General features: G+C 29.6%; 4 protein-coding genes and 1 pseudogene across 4 annotated transcripts; all 5 read left to right on the forward strand.

The window, feature by feature from the left end:
* The first annotated feature begins 3189 nt into the window (after positions 1–3189).
* LOC113366865 (RAB6A-GEF complex partner protein 1-like) lies at positions 3190–8806 on the forward strand. The gene is made up of 15 exons (XM_026608514.1): positions 3190–3301; positions 3420–3514; positions 3595–3726; positions 5367–5462; positions 5546–5689; positions 5754–5868; positions 6082–6206; positions 6339–6565; positions 6633–6883; positions 7084–7275; positions 7400–7569; positions 7687–7814; positions 7894–8055; positions 8120–8313; positions 8399–8806. The coding sequence occupies exons 1-15, from the start codon at positions 3190–3192 to the stop codon at positions 8656–8658; spliced, it is 2403 nt and encodes an 800-aa protein (XP_026464299.1). The 3' UTR covers positions 8659–8806.
* Positions 8807–9855: 1049 nt separating this feature from the next.
* On the forward strand, positions 9856–11258 carry LOC113366866 (lymphokine-activated killer T-cell-originated protein kinase-like). Its single transcript, XM_026608515.1, has 6 exons — positions 9856–9993; positions 10062–10235; positions 10354–10490; positions 10563–10746; positions 10822–11004; positions 11113–11258. Exons 1-6 carry the CDS (start codon positions 9900–9902, stop codon positions 11256–11258), a joined length of 918 nt encoding a protein of 305 aa, XP_026464300.1. The 5' UTR covers positions 9856–9899.
* Positions 11259–11455: 197 nt separating this feature from the next.
* On the forward strand, positions 11456–14758 carry LOC113366867 (WD repeat-containing protein 6-like; the record flags this gene model as incomplete). Its single annotated transcript, XM_026608517.1, has 4 exons — positions 11456–11513; positions 11579–12072; positions 12194–14613; positions 14683–14758. Coding segments are annotated over 4 exons (3048 nt in total), but the record flags the coding sequence as incomplete, so codon positions are not given.
* A 416-nt stretch (positions 14759–15174) lies between these two features.
* Positions 15175–17372, forward strand: LOC113365843 (serine/arginine-rich splicing factor 7-like). Its single transcript, XM_026607387.1, has 3 exons — positions 15175–15304; positions 15374–15786; positions 16923–17372. The coding sequence occupies exons 2-3, from the start codon at positions 15383–15385 to the stop codon at positions 17185–17187; spliced, it is 669 nt and encodes a 222-aa protein (XP_026463172.1). The 5' UTR covers positions 15175–15304; positions 15374–15382; the 3' UTR covers positions 17188–17372.
* LOC113366868 overlaps positions 17191–18947 on the forward strand; it is an 8535-nt pseudogene continuing 6778 nt past the window's right edge.

An 18947-nucleotide genomic window follows, 5' to 3' on the forward strand; every position in this document is an offset into this window, starting at 1 on the left:
AGTGTATATTTAGCACGCATTTTATACTCATAAATGTATAAATTATAAAAATTATAAACATGCATTGCAGAAAACTAGTAAACAAAGTTACATTTGATGAACTTATATTATCGGTATACATAATTTTTTTGAAACAGTGTTATGAAGATCTGGCGGTGAATTAAATTTGTTCATTAATATAATTATACTCTAATTGTATATGTATACAAAGCATGATTATGCTAATAAATAAAATATATTATTTAATGCATGTTATTTGAAACAATTGCATCGTTACTTTTTCGATCTCTAACAAATGTAAATAAAAGAGTAAATAGAGCTCCCTTCCGCTTTAACTTTATTGCGATTATTAAATGCAAATATAGAAGCACAGACCGGATCGCTTTTCACACTTTCTCATTTTCATGAAAATTTATAGTACAATCTTCGTCAATTTGCAAATAAAACAAAGATAAACTAGTGGGATGTATGGCATCGTGCCTTAAGGCAAATTGCTGGAACTTCCCGTACCGTAACAAAATGCTCGAGGAATATTGAATGTGTTCAGATAGATTATTATAAATATTGTAACATTGTTTAATATTTATAAGGATTATATGAAACTGAATTGCAAAGATGAAATTATTTGTTTAAAGTATATTAGGACTTTAGTCAAAATTAAAAATAAAATCTGAATATTTCGATAAAATTTCTGAAAAAAAATGAGAAAAAAAAATGAAACAATTATTTGAATCATTTAAATCGGACGCTTAGTTTTTTCAAAAAACTGCCATTTTTGCACATTTAGCTCTGTATCTTCGAAATGGCACTCTTTGCTTTCATCTCCGTAACTGCTGGACCTGCCTTTGCCAAAAACTAATTAGCATATCTCCCTATCAATAGGAATCGAATGTTTTCTGAACCATTAAAATCGGTTGATCCGTGCGCCCGAAAACGTGACCGAAAAATTGTATCCATACATAATACACACACACATCCATTTTTTCTGAGGTATGCCAAATGTTCAGAAAACTTCAAAACGTCGAGAAATGCAAAAATTTTCGATTTCGATTTTTGGACGGTACAATAACTTACTCTACGGGAAGTTAAAAATAAACAAAAATGATAATATGAATATTATGTAATATTACAGTTTTTTTCACGCCTAACTTTTGTACTATGCTTACTACCTCATGTTAGAGAATGAGTATCAATAGTGTTTATAAGGTTTTTATATTCTGAATATGAAAAATGTTAAAAAAGCAAACCTACTTACTTTCTATCCTTTATATATTTTCTGCTAATATAATATATGCAAATAGTGTCTGGGATTGTATCAAAATTTGATATTTCTATCTATATATTTATATTTACCGCACTTAGATTAGCAAAATGAAAATCGCTCAAAATCCCAATGGATTAGAAAAAAAGGAAGAATTCAACTTAAAGATAAAATTCAAAACATTTCTAACGCGTTATGCATTTTTTTAATACCATATAAAATACAATCTATCTCCAGGAGACATTTATTAATTAGATTGTAGTTAGAGATAAAAAAATGTTAAAAGGTTTCATTTGATTATAAACAGTAACTAATTATGAGATAATGCATATTAACGAATATTATTACGTAATAAATTGAAAATTAAAATAAAGAGATTAATAAAGAATTTTAATAATTTTATAACATTTAAAAGTGTTATTATATGGTCAGTTAAGATCCTATTTGGAGATGATTCACACCTTTATGAATATATTTCCTGCCGAGATTTTTCTAACGATTGTTAAATTGAACAAGTAAAATGTTGAATACATTATTTCAAAACATCTACTATATAGTACATTCTATAATAAATCACATGTTGTCAGATTGTTTTCTTTTCCGTATACTTCTTAAGAGTTCAATTCCGGATAAGTATTGTAACAGGATAAGATAAAATTATTATGCATTTTATATGAAATGAGATAGAAATTAGGGCATAAGAGGTTTTATTGTACAAAAATTATTGAATGTTGTTAATATTCATGTATTTTTTCGAATTTTGGCGTCTTGAGTTCGTTTCTGTGTATTGGTTAAGAACGTGGACTAGCACCAGCTTGTTCCAGGTTTGATTCCAACCAACTTGATATCAAGAAGTATGGTCTCAATATTTTCTTGAGATTATAGATCTCGAATATAATCTTATGGTTGAAGGCTGCGTTGCCTTCTCCAAAAAAATTCTATAGTCCAGTCATAATAGTAAGTTCACCTCGGAATTCGAGATACCCATGACACCCTATTGACACCCTACCATATGTAGGTTTTGAGACAACTTTAGCTAGGTATCTCGAATTCTGAGATTCTTACCTAAATTAAGCTTAAATGACTGGACTATAGGCTGAGATGTGCAATAGAAAAAAGTCATGGATTAAGTAGTTTTGGTCGCTTTTTAAATATATAAAACAAACAAACAAAAATTGCATCTTACTTTGTGTACTAATTATGTAAGTTCAGAGTTCAGCAATCAGAACTATTTCTAATGCTCACTAAGACAGCAATTAAGAAGAAAAGTTTTTGTTCATTCTCTTTGTTATGAGATTAGCATTCGATTATATATTTCGTGATATATAGTGTCGTGATATATGCAGTAAACTTGAAGGGGTCACCAGTATGGAAAATAGTTATGTATATAAAAATATAAAATCCATTTGTATAAAAATATATAAAATTTATTGATTATAACTTTTATGAAACAAAAATGACTAGTTGCAAGTGAAAACTGATACAACTACTACTTGCTATCAAGCTGCTTTAGACAGGAATCTGCAGCCGGTTGCAAAATATCATAATGCTCCAAAACGAACAAGCCAAGATTCAAGTTTAAAAAAGTATTCTTGGCTTTTTGGCAATAATTTGACGTTAGCTCGTTTTTTTAGAAAAAAATCGGATATGAGCTTTTCACTAATAGAACACTATCGATAACTTATAACTATAGTGACTATTTCCACTAATTTGTAGTGTATACTGCAGTAGTAGTATACAGTAGATAAAGATTGCGAAAAATATGTCTATTCCCGAAGATTTATTTACAAGATTCCTTTCCAGACATACACCTGTTCGCCGCCCATGGTACTTGCTTCATGCGTGGAAAATGCTTGGGCCCCGTCTGTTTTTCGTGCAGACAAGCCCCACTTGACTGAAGCCCTTTGGCTATATTGTGGGCACACGGCATGCGAGTTTGGCTACCAATATTTCCAAGAGCTGGTGATCGCCTACAACATCATCACGCATTTATGAGCAAACGGATTATGCTTCCATTCCATCTTAAAATCTATCCTCTTGGTAAAGGATTTATTTATTTATTTACTTGTTTTTAATGAATACATCTATATTTATTGAGTCTTGCTCATTCGTTCACAGTTGTTGCTATGTTTTCTTACCTTAATATTTTACTTTACAGCTATTTTATTCGAAGATGCTATAATACTAGGCGCAGAGAATGATACAACTCTTTACACGTCAGACTCTAATTCCGAATTCTCATTACCATTCTGCGTTTGGAAAGAACTGTATGGTTTATTATGATTTTAGTCATTAGTTATTATTAGAAGAATCTAAAATTATTATATTTTCAGAGTCAAGTATATCTTCACCAAATACTTCGTCAATTAATACGTAGGAATTTAGGATATCACGCATACGAGATTGCAATCAGTTGTACAAATCTTCCTTACTTTCCACATTCATTGGAATTACTTCTGCATGAGGTATGATATGAAATAAAAAATAAAAATACTATGATATTAAACATATATATATATATATATACTAGCAAACCCGACGAGATGAGAAAGATGAAGAAATTTTTTGTTTGTTTTATATTTTAAAAGGAAAAATTTGTTTTTATTATACAACAGTAACGAATTTATTTTGATTACAAAAATGAAGTGTTTTTTAGTTAAACTTCTCTAAGTAAATGAAAGTGAATCCGCAAATTATCCGTTTCATTGAAGTGCTCTTTGGTAAACCAAATTTTTTGTTATTTGGTCTGACGTTAACACAAACAAAGCGGATGGTTTTCCAACTCGTGAACAGGCAACGTATAACTGCTCATGTGAAAAACAATGATTTTCTAAATAATCTATTTGAAATTTATCCCGCAAACACTAAGCGATTGGCCTTGCGACTTGTTATTGCGAATGCAAGGCGAACTGGAAATTGCAATCGTTTGAAGTCAAACGGAAGACCAGTCAGAATCATTGGTATGTCACCAAATCGCCAGCAATTTTTGATTGAATGGTGAAATTCAGGGCGTGTACATCATTATTCTTTGCGGCAAGAAGTGCTCGTTGACTTAACCAAGCATAATTCTGATAATTCTCACTAATGTCATTACTCGAATTTTTAATTACGGTGCGTGAAGTTCCAGCAGCTTGCATTAAGGCACGATGCCATGCACAACTAATTTTCTTAGCTATAAACCTTTCGGAGCCCGAGACCTTTCCAACGAATGCAAAATTGTCGAAATCGGTTCGTGCGTTCTGGAGTTATTTCGTCAGGAAGGAAAACCAGACTTATTTTTATATATATAGAAGATATATATATATATATATATATATATATATATTTTGTAGAGTTTCGAACAAGAATCCAAAAATAATACAAAATAAAAAACAAGAAAAGTTTTTAAAAAAACAATTTCTTTATTTAATTATTTGTTTATTGTCGACGTTTCGGAACTAGGTACGTTCCATCTTCAGGACATCTGTCAAGAAACATGATCTTGATGAGATTTTAGCAAACAATATGTTTAGGAAAAGAAAATAGATTTTTCTTAAATAATGAATTAAATTGTAAAAAATATATAATAATGTACAGAAATATGATAATATGTTCAAAATAAAAATGATAAAAATAAATGAGTGGATTATCAGAACAGGATATTAAACATAATAGAAATTTTTTTTGAAAGTTATGGAAATTTTTTAAGAAAAGGTTAATGACAAAGTTGAATTAATTACCTGTATGTTTGAATATTTGTTAGCACTTTTTCACTAAACAAGCTTTTTTAACGAAAATTTTCTTTTCCTAAACATATTGTTTGCTAAAATCTCATCAAGATCATGTTTCTTGACAGATGTCCTGAAGATGGAACGTACCTAGTTCCGAAACGTCGACAATAAACAAATAATTAAATAAAGAAATTGTTTTTTTAAAAACTTTTCTTGTTTTTTATTTTGTATTATTTTTGGATTCTTGTTCGAAACTCTACAAAATATACACAAATCCAAGACTCTACCATTCAATATATATATATATATATATATATATATATATATATATATATATACATTCATGTGTTATTAAGCAAATTTTCACATTTAAATTAATTTTTGTTCCAAATTAGGTTTTAGAAGAAGAAGCAACTTGTAAGGAACCCATTCCAGATGCCCAGCTTCCCAGTATCATCGAGTTTATTCAAGAATTTCCAGTTTATTTGCAGGTTGTTGATTGATGTCAAAGCTATTCTGAGTATAAACTACATTTATTTTCAATAAATAAAGTTTCTGTAAATTGTTTTCTCAGACGGTTGTTCAATGTGCACGAAAAACGGAAATAGCGCTTTGGCCTTGCTTATTTAGTGTAGCCGGGAAGCCCAAAGAATTATTTAAGCAATGTTTGGCTAAACAACAGCTTGATACTGCTGCTTCTTATCTTATTATTTTACAGGTATATTATGTGCATATTTCTATTTTAGTTCTGTGAACTTGCACTCAATGCTAATAATTTGTAGAATCTTGAACCATCATCCGTTAGTCGTCAGTTTGCTACCCTTTTGTTGGACACAGCTTTAGAAAAATCTAAATGGGAGTTGTCAAGGGATCTAGTACGGTTTTTAAGGGCCATAGGTAATATTAAACTCTTTGTATTTTATTTTAATGCTTTAATGCTTATTGCTGGTTTGGCAATGTGTATATGTATAACATTTTATTCCCTTTTGCAGGAAATAAATTTGTTATAAGAATTTAAACCATTAATTATTTGGAGTTAATAATAAATATTAAGTTTAAATCTAATTCAGTTACTATTTTTAAACAGTTAAATTAATTTTCATATTTCAGATCCTAATGACATAGAATCACCCAGGACATCATTTATTATTCCCAATAAATTAGGACTGGGTCAACAGTCTCCTCCAGTAATACCAAATGCTGAAGAATTATCACTTATTCTTGGATCTATGCAGGTATGAAATTTAAGAAATACATGGGACGTGTATGCATTTATGTCTATACTCTAACATGCCTAATATTTATGTTCAGATCATGAACTTTATTCTGTTCCTGTATTATTTGCTTATTTTTTCCATTGGTCTTAGGTTGCTCGAGGCCGTAGTTTCAGTACAACTTTATCTCCAAAAGCCCAAATTGAAGGAATTAATGCTAACTTTCCTACAACGCAGAAACAAATGATATCGCCTGGAGCAGTGTCTTTAAAGAAACAAAATGTTTCAACGAAAACAACTATTCCAGTTTCCAGTAGTTCTATTATTACTGAAAATACTCAAAGGAAGAAATCCACTAGCAGTATGAAGAATGAAAACAAGTAACAAGAACAATATTTAAAAATGTATACGTATATTATGAGAGTTAATGAAATCACTTAATTTTAGGGATAGTGCATCTTCTGCTGAACATTTCTTTATAGATCTGATTCTTCAAAGACATGCTCGAAGACTTCTAAGTTGTAGAGAACTCACTCAACTTGGGCAACTATCAGCTTTTTTGGATCTTCCTCTAGTTCGATGGCTAAATAAAGAGCGCGATCGAGCAGCTCGCGTTGATTGTTTCATCACAGCTCTTAAAAGTTTACATGATGAATTTGACTGGCCCAAACCAGAGCATGATATAAGCAAAAATACTGGTATATTAATAAAAATAGTAAATAAATAAGCTTTTTCTCAATTTCTATTTATATTCTAACACAGGAGAATAAAAAAATCAGTTTGTAATGCATAGTAAATAATATTAATTTGTTAGAAATTGATCCTTAATAAATTGAAAATGAGCTAATAAGTTGAAATTAGATTTAATAATCAACATTTTCTATTCATTTAATTTCAGCAGTATCAAAAAATGTTTTACAAACTCAATCCAATGTACCTGGTTATAAAATGGAGACTAAGATATTCAATCCGGAATGCTCATCAAACTCTGTAGTTAATAGACCCACTTCCTTATCAATGATTCAGAATCATGGCAAAATTGAAGGTGATAGTGGATACATGAGCTACTCCGGAGGTTTTCATACCACTGGTATGCAGTTTTAAATATTTCTACTCTCAATTTTCAACATTGATGATAAATCTAATATTGTTTTTGAACCATGTAATTATAACAGCAATATATAATTGGAATTACAACATTTTACTTTTTGCAGGTGTTTCTACGCCTGTAAATAGTCAAGAAACAATTAGTGCCATGGTGGTTTCACCACAACATATAGCAAATAATTACAACGACGCTAGCAATTCTTATTCTAATCAAAAAATAAATAATATTGAAGCTAAACTTGTTTCACAGGACTTTTCAAGTATATGTAGTGAACAGGTAATCATGAATCAGTTAACGTAATGTGTGTGTGTATGTGAGTGATTATGTATATGTATTGGGCAAAAGGCAAAATGCTACTCACGACTAGTTATTTCATCTCTAACTTGTATTTAGATGTCTCATATGACTGAGGATATATCATTGCAATCACCTGATGTGGAGATGTGCTATAATACAGTATTAGAATCAATATCTAATCAAACACATAAAAAAGGAAGTCCAAAAGCAGAGGTCCAACTTAGGTAAAATTATTTTGTTGTTAGGTAGATTGTTTCAAAATAATATAAATAATTGTTTGAATATTGTTTTTCTTTTCTGAAGGTATTTGTTGCAAATGTTTATGGAAGCAGGTTGCTTGGAATGGGCTTTAATTATAGCAGTGATTTTGCAAGACGCAATGGCAGTTTTAAGAACTTCCAGTGCTGCAAAATCTAATGAACAAAGTATTGAAAATGTTTGTAGACTTCGAGATGGACTCAATAGGTAATGTTTTTTTTGTGCATTAATTGTATGAGTATTTATATTTAATATGATTTATTATTTGTAGCATTTGTCAATGGGCGCAATCTGAATGTCTTGGTTATGTTCCCTTCATATTAGCAATACAAAACCAAATTTCTGTGTTGAATCGGTTGTTGTCTGTTAAAACTCAACAGAAATCTGTTAATGTTGATAAAGCAATTTCTTGTATAAGCAAAGATCTAATAGCAATAAATGAACAGAACACAAGTAGCACAGGAGGTAATATAAATTAATTAATTCATTTACTTTTTCTTGAGGTACTAGGATTTTAATAATGTGCAATAATTGTAATATTATATTTTAGAAAATGTGAGGAAAGTTTTAAATACATCTCCAAAATCTCAATCTTGCATTAGCCATACAGATGTCACAAATTCCATACATGGTAGTCAAGGAACAGTAAAAAATTCAAATAAAAGTATACATACTCAAAATAGTTTTAATAATTCCCATTTATGCGAGAATGGTAATATGGTTGCATGTGATAGTAATACATCCAATTTAAATGAAGTTGATGTTGCAAATCATGAAAGCAATGAAAATTCAGGTTGTGTTATTAGTTAAGTAATAAAATATTTAATATAATTAAACTTAATAAACAGAGCATTTTATTGATATTAAATTTAATATATACGATTTTATAATTTGACGATCTCATTTCACATGCAATACGTAAGAAGTAAATTATATATAAGAGAGCATTATATATATAGTGTACTTTCACTAATTCAGCACTTCGCCATTTTTTAAATTTTATAAAAAATTTGGTATCTGACTATTAGTCATATCAAATGAGATGAGAAGTTCAGCTATTTCCCAGCAATATAAAACAAAATATAAGAATTGGGTCTTCTTTCTGACAAAATTTGAAATGCAGATGAGAGCGGTCTGCTCTAGAGACAACTGCCCAATAAAATGCATTATTTTATTTGTTGCACCCTTAGGACTTCTTTACTACAATCCAGTAATCCAAACATTCCAATAATCACCTTTTGGTTTATAATAGTGCTGGATTTAGTGAGATTACACTGTATTACGAACAAATAAATTTCAATATTTATACATATATAAACATGTAAATAATATATTTGTACAAATTATCAATAATATATAATGTCAATTAACTATTCTTAAAAGTTTCATGTTTTATTATTTTATACAAGTTTTGCACAATATTATAAATTTATGTATCAGGAGCGTAGCCACTGCCATATCTGCCATATGAATTATACGTATATTGCAAATATAAGGCTTAATCAAAATTTTATTAGAAATTCAAATTTTTCATATATAGATTTAAAAATACCAATGCTTCTTTTTAATCAACTGATGTAATAAATTGGTACGCCGAAAAAAAGTATATTTAATTTGAATTAATTGTAAAAAAATTGGATGAAGTGATAATAATTATGGTGAATAATTATTTATTTTAATCTTCTGTAGTTTTTTTTTTCTAATTTGTTTGAAAACTTTAGCCTGCCAGGTTGGACCTCAGCTTATGTTTTTAAGAAGATTAAAAAATGAAGTAAAAACTAATAATAAATTCTGAATATTTCAATTCTTTTATTAAAGGATTTTGTTTAATGAATATATATTTAATTTAATATATTTTAATGAATAGTATTTCAATTCTTTTATAAAGGATTTTTTTTTAATAAAAAAACCTGAATAAATTTTGAAAAAACGATTGAGAACCTTTGGTTTTTCAGTTGAAAGTCAACTGTCATTTTATATTAAACTGTCATTTGGATATTTGTGTTAGAAACTGTTAGCCACTGTTAGTCTTCAATTTTCTTAATTTTATCATGGATAACTTTAATACACCTGTAAAACAAAAAGTAAATAATGTATTGAATGTACCTGCATCACCCTTTTTGCAGCATTTAGGTTACGGGACAGGTAATACGAATGTACCAATTTTAATATTGTACCATTAATTTTAATATTATATACAACATTTTATTTAGGAGTTCAAGTTTATCGCTTTAATCGCTCCCCACAAGCTGGTAAAATAAATTCGCCTTGGGCACTAAAATACTTAACTAAAAGAAAACTTAAACAATCTGATTGTTTAAGCATTGAGCATCGACTCAATGAAGAAGCTAACATTTTGAAGAAATTAGATCATCCAAACATTGTTGGTGGGTTTTTTAAAATATATCTACATATTAAATAATATATTAAAAAAATTTGTTCATTACATTAAAAATTTGTTGCATAAAACTTGATATTAAAGTTTTATTTATATGGTAATAAAAGGATTTCGAGCGTATACAAGTTTACCAGATGGGAGAAAGGTTTTGGCCATGGAAGATTGTACAGTATCACTAGGTGATCTGATAGAAACTCGTCTTGAAAATGAGGGTACTCCTTTTGAGGCAGTAAAGATACTCAAGGTACAAAAAACTTATATATATATAATCTATCTATGTGTAGACATGCGGTTGATAAAAAAAATATTCTTGCAGATGATTGTTGATATGGCTAGTGCTTTAGATTACTTACATACTAAAGCACATTTATTACATGGCGATGTTAAATCTCATAACATTTTGGTCAAAGGGAATTTTGATATATGTAAATTATGTGATTTCGGAGTCAGTTTACAACTTGATCAAAATGGCAGTGTTTTACCCAATAACTTTTACAAAGGTATATATATTATATATTGAATTAATATTCCATTATTAATATTTTGTAGTGCAATACTATATGTCTTTTTAATAGGTACAGAGCTATGGTCAGCACCTGAAACTATGGATGAAGGTAAAATAACAAATAAAGCTGACCTATTTTCCTTAGGCCTTACTATATGGGAAATGTTATCTCTAACACCTCCACATGCACCTGTTTGTGATGAATCAAATTTAAGTTCCGTGAATGAAAGCATTGATGAAATAGAGACATTAGGTGATTATCTTAAAATGAGCTTGATTATTCTTGTCTATATATATATATATATATATATATATATATTTTAATTATGATTAATTATTAAATGGTTAAACTATTTTTAAGGAACTAGGCCCGATCTGCCAAATATAGAATTCTCTGAAGACTATAATCCTGTACTCGAATGTTTTTTTATATTAACTGAAGAAAATCCCATCAACCGACCATCTGCTTCCTTGCTTATTGAGTTGTTAAAACAATTTAAACTTTAAATTTAATTGAAATTGAAAATAGATTAGTGTAAATCAAATATTTGACAGGCATTGCTATCTTCATGTATATTATTATCATGTAAAAATAAGGTTATAATGGTTTAAAACATTTAACATGTGTTTTCAAAATTGTACTTACTTTTAATATATTTTTTATATATAACGTAAGCTATTTTTATTATGAAATGGAATCATTATTTTTAAAAACATATGTAACAGCAGTGAAATTTTATAAAGACAATTATGTCTTGGCAGGTATTATATTTTTTAACCTACAATAACAGTTTTATTATATTTTATTAAATGAAAAAAAATTGCAGGAGTTGGTGGAAATTTGAATATCTATAAGTTAAATGATGATACAGAAAAAAGCCTAACACATGTGGAAATATTTCAAGGGCAATCTATACATGGAATTGTTATTAGTGAAAAGAGTGAACTTATTGTATACGGGGGCAAATCGATTTGCTTGATTCACTTAAGTGTTTTAAACGACATTTTAGTGGCTACTATTATAAACAAATATTCTTTAAAGGATTGGATTTTGAAAATAAAGTTTATTGATTATTATCTTTTGGCAATAACTGCACATAATAACGCTAGCTTGATAAATGCTACAACAGGAGATGAAGTAAAGTTTTATACGTCTGAAGAAAAATGTATATTATATTCTGCTGAAATAGTTTGTGATGAAAATGCAGAACTAACTAATAATTTGATATTTGGAGGAACTGTTTTTAGTGAAATAATTATTTGGAAAACGGAATATACAAATAAATGCAATCAAATATTACATCGATTACAAGGACACAAGGTACAGTTTATAAATACATACATGTATTTAGTAGTTTTGTAAAATCATAAATATATGTCTTGGTTCAATGATCATGTGATGTGAAATATTAAAAGTAGTTTGTATTTGTGTTTATTTTTAGGGAGTGATATTTTCTATAGCTTATAGCAAGGAATTGAAAAAAGTTACCTCAACCTCTGATGATCGGTCTTTAAGAATCTGGAACATTAAAGAAAATAATAATACATTAAATAATGGAACATATTGGGAAAATGTAACAATTTCGTTACACAAAACAGCATTTGGACACATGGACAGAGTTCGTGCCAGTATTATCATTAAGGACCTTAATTTAATCATTTCTATTGGAGAAGATTCTATGATTTGTACATGGGATTTAAATGGAAAACTTTTAAATAAAAAGAATTCTCATCAATGTGGACCTATATGGAGTTTAGATGTAAATGTGGAAAAACAATTAATTGCAACAGGGGGTAGCGATGGAGGCCTATTATTACATTGTTTAGTACCAAAAGTACCTAACTTACAGCCGCTACCTTTAAATAATAACGATGCAACTTTTCTTAAAAATAATTTTACACCAAAGAAAATTATATATACTTTTAAATCCACACTTCTATGTATCTCAAATGAAGGGCATTTATTAAAATTTGTGCCAAAATCAAATTGTTGGAATTTGGTGGACCACATGAGTGAAATGTTTTCATATTCTGTAATAGATAGTAAATTTAATACTATAGCAATTTGTGGTTTGAATGGAAATATAAGAATTTATGAAGAAACAAATTCAGAAATAAAGCTGTTAGTTAAGAAAACATTATTCGAAGAAAGAATTGTTTTTGTTTCTATAGCAAACAATGGCAACATCATACTATGTGCAGAAATAGGCATCATATCAACCTATGTTTTATTAAATAATGATTTAAAAAAAGTGAGTGAATTTAAAATTCCTTTAACTAATGAGCCTTGGTGTACTGCTGCAAATATGATTGAGAATTATTTGGTTATAGGTGATCGTAAAGGAAATATTCATTTATATGATGAAGATTATTTACCTGTACATACAGCTCTTAAAGTGCACTGTCATTTAGGTGTAACAGATATAAATATTTATAATAATACTATAATATCTACAGGGCGAGATGGAAAATGTGCAAAATTTAAAATTCATACAAAAGAATTAGTAAAATTATCATGCACAAGGATTGACCTGAAATGGATTGGTAGATATTTTATTGTAAATAATCAAGAAATGTTATGTGGATTTTTATCAAACAAATTTATGATTTGTACATTAAACGAAATCATTTGGCAAGTTGACTGTGGAGGAGGGCACAGATCATGGGATATGAACATAAGTGATAATAATGTAAATTTGGCTTTCATCAAAAATGGTGTTATATATAAAACACAAGTTATTCTATCTGATATACTAATAAAACCATTAGAAGAAAGTTTTGTAAGTAAGGAAATAAATGCATTATGTTCTTTATTTTCTAATAGTTTATTTAGTATTTTTATTATTGGTGGCGAAGATACAATCTTGACAATAAGTATATTTAATAAAAATTTAAATAAAATTGGAAAAGTTCTAACAATACAAACACATTTATCCAGTATCAAGGACATTAAAGTTATAAAATGCCACGAGGAACTTCAAATATTATCTTTCTATGTTATATCTTGCGGAGGCAGAGCTCAAATTTGTATTTCGAAAGTTGATATTGATATCTCAAATGCTAGTGATCTTGTTGTACATTCTGAACTTTTAGGGGAGCACATGTTAAATAATTTTGATTCCGTTAAAAAACAAACTAATTATGAACATTTTCAAGATATGAGGTATATGAATCTATCTGTGATATTTAGTGATAAGAGTAATGAATTAACAAAGGATGGATTGAACATATTGTTAGCAGCAGGCTGTTCTGATGGATTTTTAAGAATATTTAATGTTAAACAAAATAACTCAAAACTTGATATAAATCTGATAACTTCAAAAATGACTAGTAAATGTATTCTTAGTGTCCATACTATTAAAAAAACTGATCCAGACTGCATCATTATTTTAACAACAGATACTGAAGGAAAAATTAAGATATGGAGCTTATTTAATAAATGCAATGATGTTTCTTCTCAATGCTTAAGTGACACATATAATTTACAATCTATTACAAATTGGAAATCACATGAAAATGGAATAAATAGTTGTGATATTAAAAAATTGGGAGCTGATACTTATATTATGGCAACAGGTGGTGATGATAATGCATTAATATTAAGATTATTCACAATTTATGGAGAAATAAATTCATTCAAAGCTGAAAATATAACTACTTGGGAGATAAAAACAGCACATTGTGCTCAAATAACAGGCGTTGTAATTTTTAATGAATTCATCATTACAACATCAATTGATCAAAGAATATCTTTATTTGAGTGGACTGCTAATACGAAGGAAGGAATTCAGTGCAATTATTTGTATCAAAGACTTACTACAGTAGCTGATATAAAGGGAATATGTATCATTAATAAATCAATGTAAGTTGCATTTTGTAAATTATCTTCATCAAAGTCACATGATTAATATAAATTTGTTATTTATTCCAGAAATTCTTTATTAATTTGCATTTATGGAAGAGGTGTCAACATATTGGAATTAAAAACAACTAAAGAAAATAAATAAAATTATACATAAGTCTAAAGTTAGTAAATTTTATATATAGCTTCTAATATTTTACTTTTTATATTTTAAATAAATTTCAAGTAGATAATAAAATGATTGTTACCTGCAATTGATTGTATTCTGTAATACATCATTAAATGTGGTGTGGTCAGAATTTGGGTATATTAAAAATCACTATCACTTCCTTAATTATTATAAATTCCTTAACTTCCTTAAGTATTAAAAATTACTATCACTTATTATTATTTTGTTTAAGATCACTTCTCTAATTGTAAGTTGATGAGTATAAACTGAAACAAACTTATATTCAAAATTAAATTTGTGATAAATATAGCAAGAAGCCAACTTATGAAAATTGAAGTATGATTTTCGTTTTTGTATGTTGGTGACATGATCGGAAATTCGCAGTAGCCTATCGCCAATGGCATTCGAGGTCGATCGCGTCGATTGTTTTTTCGGTTTCATTCCGCCATTTTGTGCCGACTGTTTATGGCGTTGCTGAAGTGAAATAGTGATCATAAGAAATAGTTATTCCTTGTGTTAAGGGTAAGTGTTTATAGTTAATTCAATTATTTATGTCGCGGATAATAGTAATTATTTTCCGATATTATTTAGAATATCATAATGTCGCGTTACGGCTCAGAGTGTAAGCTGTACGTCGGCGACCTGGGAAATAATGCAAGTAAACAAGAATTAGAAGATGCTTTCGGATATTACGGACCCCTTCGCAATGTTTGGGTTGCACGAAATCCTCCAGGCTTTGCTTTCGTAGAGTTCGAAGATCCTAGAGATGCTGAGGATGCTGTACGCGGCTTAGACGGCAGAACGATATGTGGTAGAAGAGCCCGCGTCGAAATGTCCAATGGCAAAGGAAATCGAGGATATGGAAGAGGACCTCCACCTAGAAGCGGCTCAACAAGGGGACGACCATTCCATCCAGATGACAGATGCTATGAATGTGGCGATCGTGGACATTATGCCCGTGATTGTAACAGGCATGGCAGACGAGGAGGAGGAGGACGCCGAAGGTATGTTGTCTTGAAATTTTAGGCGCTGCGAACTCTTGTCTACATAGCCGTTTGAGTGATTCTACTACACACCGAGCCAACTCCATCAACCAGCATTCGAAGATACCTAGCGCGTTCAACCTATACATATTACTGTTTTATATTAAAAGTGTTTGACATTTAATCTAGCGATCATTCTTAAACTAAAAATTTTGATGATTACAGTTTTTTATCAATATTTTCTAATTTAAATCTGCCAGATAAATTTTTTTAATCATCATAAAAAACATTCAGAATAATTTTACATATTTATAGGTTTTTATCCATCGCTATGATTCTGGTATCGATTCTACTAGTCCTACTAGCTTCTTCGCTCATATCTGAAAGTGCTCCATTTTTCCTCAAAATTTTTGCTACAAGAGTTGGTCTCGGTTGGCAATCTACCACTGCAATCACTTGTTTCTCCATCTCCACGGTTGTTCCAATCGCCACTGGCATGTCTGCAATACGTCGAGCTAACACACATAGAAACGAATTTGTACCTTAAATTGTCTACAAACTACATGCTAGATGCCTGAAAAGCTTGGTAATGATGCCTGAGTTTCATCAGTTACATCAATGTTTCTTCACTTGAGACTGAGAAACTATATCTGCTATGATACACCTCCTTGCGTTGCACGACACTTGTCTTCTGCGTCTGATAAAGTCTCAGTTAAGAATTCACACTTCACAGGTGTTATTGAATAGTGAGTTATCATATTAGATAAAATACACTTTAAAGTGTTAAAAGGCGGCATTCAACAATATTTTCATTATAGAAGCAAATGAAGCACCTGATTAATAGAGTAAAGGTTGTGATTAATCTTAATTATTTAAGGAAAACTTACAACATTTTTAATAAACACGTAGTATTGAATCCAGATTGCTATATAAATTTATTTAAAAATGCCACTTTAGTATAATTTTACAGAAAATTCCTGAGACCAATATTTATTTATATATAAGCATATAGTTAATGCCCTTTATTAATAATATAAATTTTTTTAGTTTTTTTGCTTGCAAGTTTTCCATTGTCTGTATCAATTGGAATTTTAAATTTAATGTTATAAATATTGCTTCTTTAATCTTCTTTATAATTCATATTATGAACTCTCCAGGTCTAGGTCTCGTTCTCGATCAAGAAGCCGCTCACGGGATCGCCGTTCTCGTTCTAGGAGTATGTCAAGATCCAGAAGCAGGTCTCGTGGAAGAAGCCGTTCGCGAAGCAAGTCTGCCCGTCGCAGTCGATCTCCAAGACACAGCAAAAGCCCAAGGCGTTCTCACAGCCGAGACCGCAAATCTAATAACAGGTCTGTTTCTAGATCTCGTTCACGGTCTAGGGATAGGGATGGTGAAAATATGAATGGAGATAATCATGATTAGATTATGTGTGCATCAGTGATTTATATATGTTATCAATATGACATCATTAGTGGTTAGTTCATTAATGTATATTTTAACTTTACTTTGGGAGCATATATATTATATGTTTCGTGGTATGAATTTAAAATTAGTTCATCTGTCTTAATTATTATTGAAATAAAAATTATGTGCTATTTAAATGTATGGGGTGGTTTAATTGTATTTATGATTGGTACATTTCATATCTTAATTATAATTTTTGATCACAATACAATATTTTTTAATTTAAAAAAGTCATACTTTGTACTGCAGTTTTCTCAGCAGTAAACACTTAAAATTATGGCTAAGAAAATATTAATTCGCATAGCTATATCTTATAAGATACATCCCCTATCTGACTGAGATATGTAAAATGAAAATAAAGAACTGATTAAATTTTTGGGAAGGCAGGTCCAGCGGTTATGAACTCTCCAAATTAAATTAAAAAAGTGTCATTTGGCGGTCAAAAATGTTTATTGGACAAATGTAAATCAATTTATCAGATATTTCATAGAGATTTTAATAATGTGTACACTTTTTGTGTAAATTTTTTTGGGTTCCGTATAAGATTTTTAATTACGGTACGGGAAGTTCCAGCAATTTGCCTTGAGGAACAATGCCATGCAACCCACTAGTTTATTTTACGGTCTACAAAATAATGTGGTTATCCTTTCTTTAAAATTGTTTCAAAGTTTTGTGTTGTTTTATTACAAAACAATGTTCTAATTTTGTTTATACTGGTATGAACTTGCTGAATGGCACACATATAGTATTGGAAAAGTTTAAAGTAGAGAAATACAAAAAATCTCAATATATCAAAAAATTTGTATGCATATTTGTGCGATTTGTGTTTTGGAAAATAACCAATGAAATATAAAAACATTAATTTTAGTACTAAATTTCATCTTTCCCGGAATTACTCTTTTTAACTTCCCATAGGGTAAGTTATTGTAATGGGCCGAAAATCGGAATTGAAATTCTCGACGTTTTGAAGGTTTCTGAACTTTTGGCATACCTCAAAAAAAATGGATGTGTGTGTGTGTGTGTATGTATGTATGTATGGATACAAATTTCCAGTCACGTTTTAGGGCGCACGGATCAACCGATTTGAATGGTTTAAAAAAACATTCGATTCCTATTGATAGGGAAAAGAGCTGATTAGTTTTTGGCAAAGGCAGGTCCAGCCGTTTCGGAGATACAGAGCAAAGAGTGCAGAAAATAGAAATTGAATTTTTGAGGGAACGGAGTATCCGATTTGAATGATCTAAAAAACATTCAATTAGTAATGATTGGGAGAGTGTTTATTAGTTTTTGGCAAAGGCAGGCCCCGCCATTTTGAAGATACGGAGCTAAATATGTAAGAAATGGCAGTTTTTGAGAGAACTAAGTCGTCCGATTTAAATGATTCAAAGAACTTTCTGCTTGTCTTTACAAATAATTAATTTTGAAAAAAAAATTTTGTTCCATTTTTTTTTTTTTTAGTTTTTGTATATCGAAAATATTTCAGATTTTATTTTACTTCTGACTATAGTTCTAATATACTTTACAAATAATTTCAACTCTGCAATTCAGTTTATATAATTCTTAAAATATTAGACAATGTTACAATATTTATAATAATCTATTTAAAAACATCAGTATTAGTTCCAGCAATTTGCCTTAAGGCACGATGCCATAATTGCCTCAAGACAGATTCCACTTACAGCTAGTTAGAGTTTTTTTTGTCTTCCTCTAATTTCTCG

This window comes from Ctenocephalides felis, unplaced genomic scaffold, assembly GCF_003426905.1.
Source record: "Ctenocephalides felis isolate EL2017-DRISC unplaced genomic scaffold, ASM342690v1 CF-g0.4_SCAFFOLD_01170, whole genome shotgun sequence".
In the NCBI taxonomy this organism is placed as follows: domain Eukaryota; kingdom Metazoa; phylum Arthropoda; class Insecta; order Siphonaptera; family Pulicidae; genus Ctenocephalides; species Ctenocephalides felis.

What these genes read in the sequence shown, in the direction of transcription:
- LOC113366865 (XM_026608514.1), top strand. Translation starts at nt 3,190, where the DNA reads ATGCGAGTTTGGCTACCAATATTTCCAAGAGCTGGTGATCGCCTACAA. An exon ending in TGGAATTACTTCTGCATGAG is followed by an intron (nt 3,727 to 5,366) that starts GTATGATATGAA and finishes GTTCCAAATTAG; the next exon opens with GTTTTAGAAGAAGAAGCAAC. An exon ending in GAACACAAGTAGCACAGGAG is followed by an intron (nt 8,314 to 8,398) that starts GTAATATAAATT and finishes ATTATATTTTAG; the next exon opens with AAAATGTGAGGAAAGTTTTA.
- LOC113366866 (XM_026608515.1), top strand. Translation starts at nt 9,900, where the DNA reads ATGGATAACTTTAATACACCTGTAAAACAAAAAGTAAATAATGTATTG. An exon ending in AGGCAGTAAAGATACTCAAG is followed by an intron (nt 10,491 to 10,562) that starts GTACAAAAAACT and finishes ATATTCTTGCAG; the next exon opens with ATGATTGTTGATATGGCTAG. An exon ending in TGATGAAATAGAGACATTAG is followed by an intron (nt 11,005 to 11,112) that starts GTGATTATCTTA and finishes ACTATTTTTAAG; the next exon opens with GAACTAGGCCCGATCTGCCA.
- LOC113365843 (XM_026607387.1), top strand. Translation starts at nt 15,383, where the DNA reads ATGTCGCGTTACGGCTCAGAGTGTAAGCTGTACGTCGGCGACCTGGGA. An exon ending in GGAGGAGGAGGACGCCGAAG is followed by an intron (nt 15,787 to 16,922) that starts GTATGTTGTCTT and finishes TGAACTCTCCAG; the next exon opens with GTCTAGGTCTCGTTCTCGAT.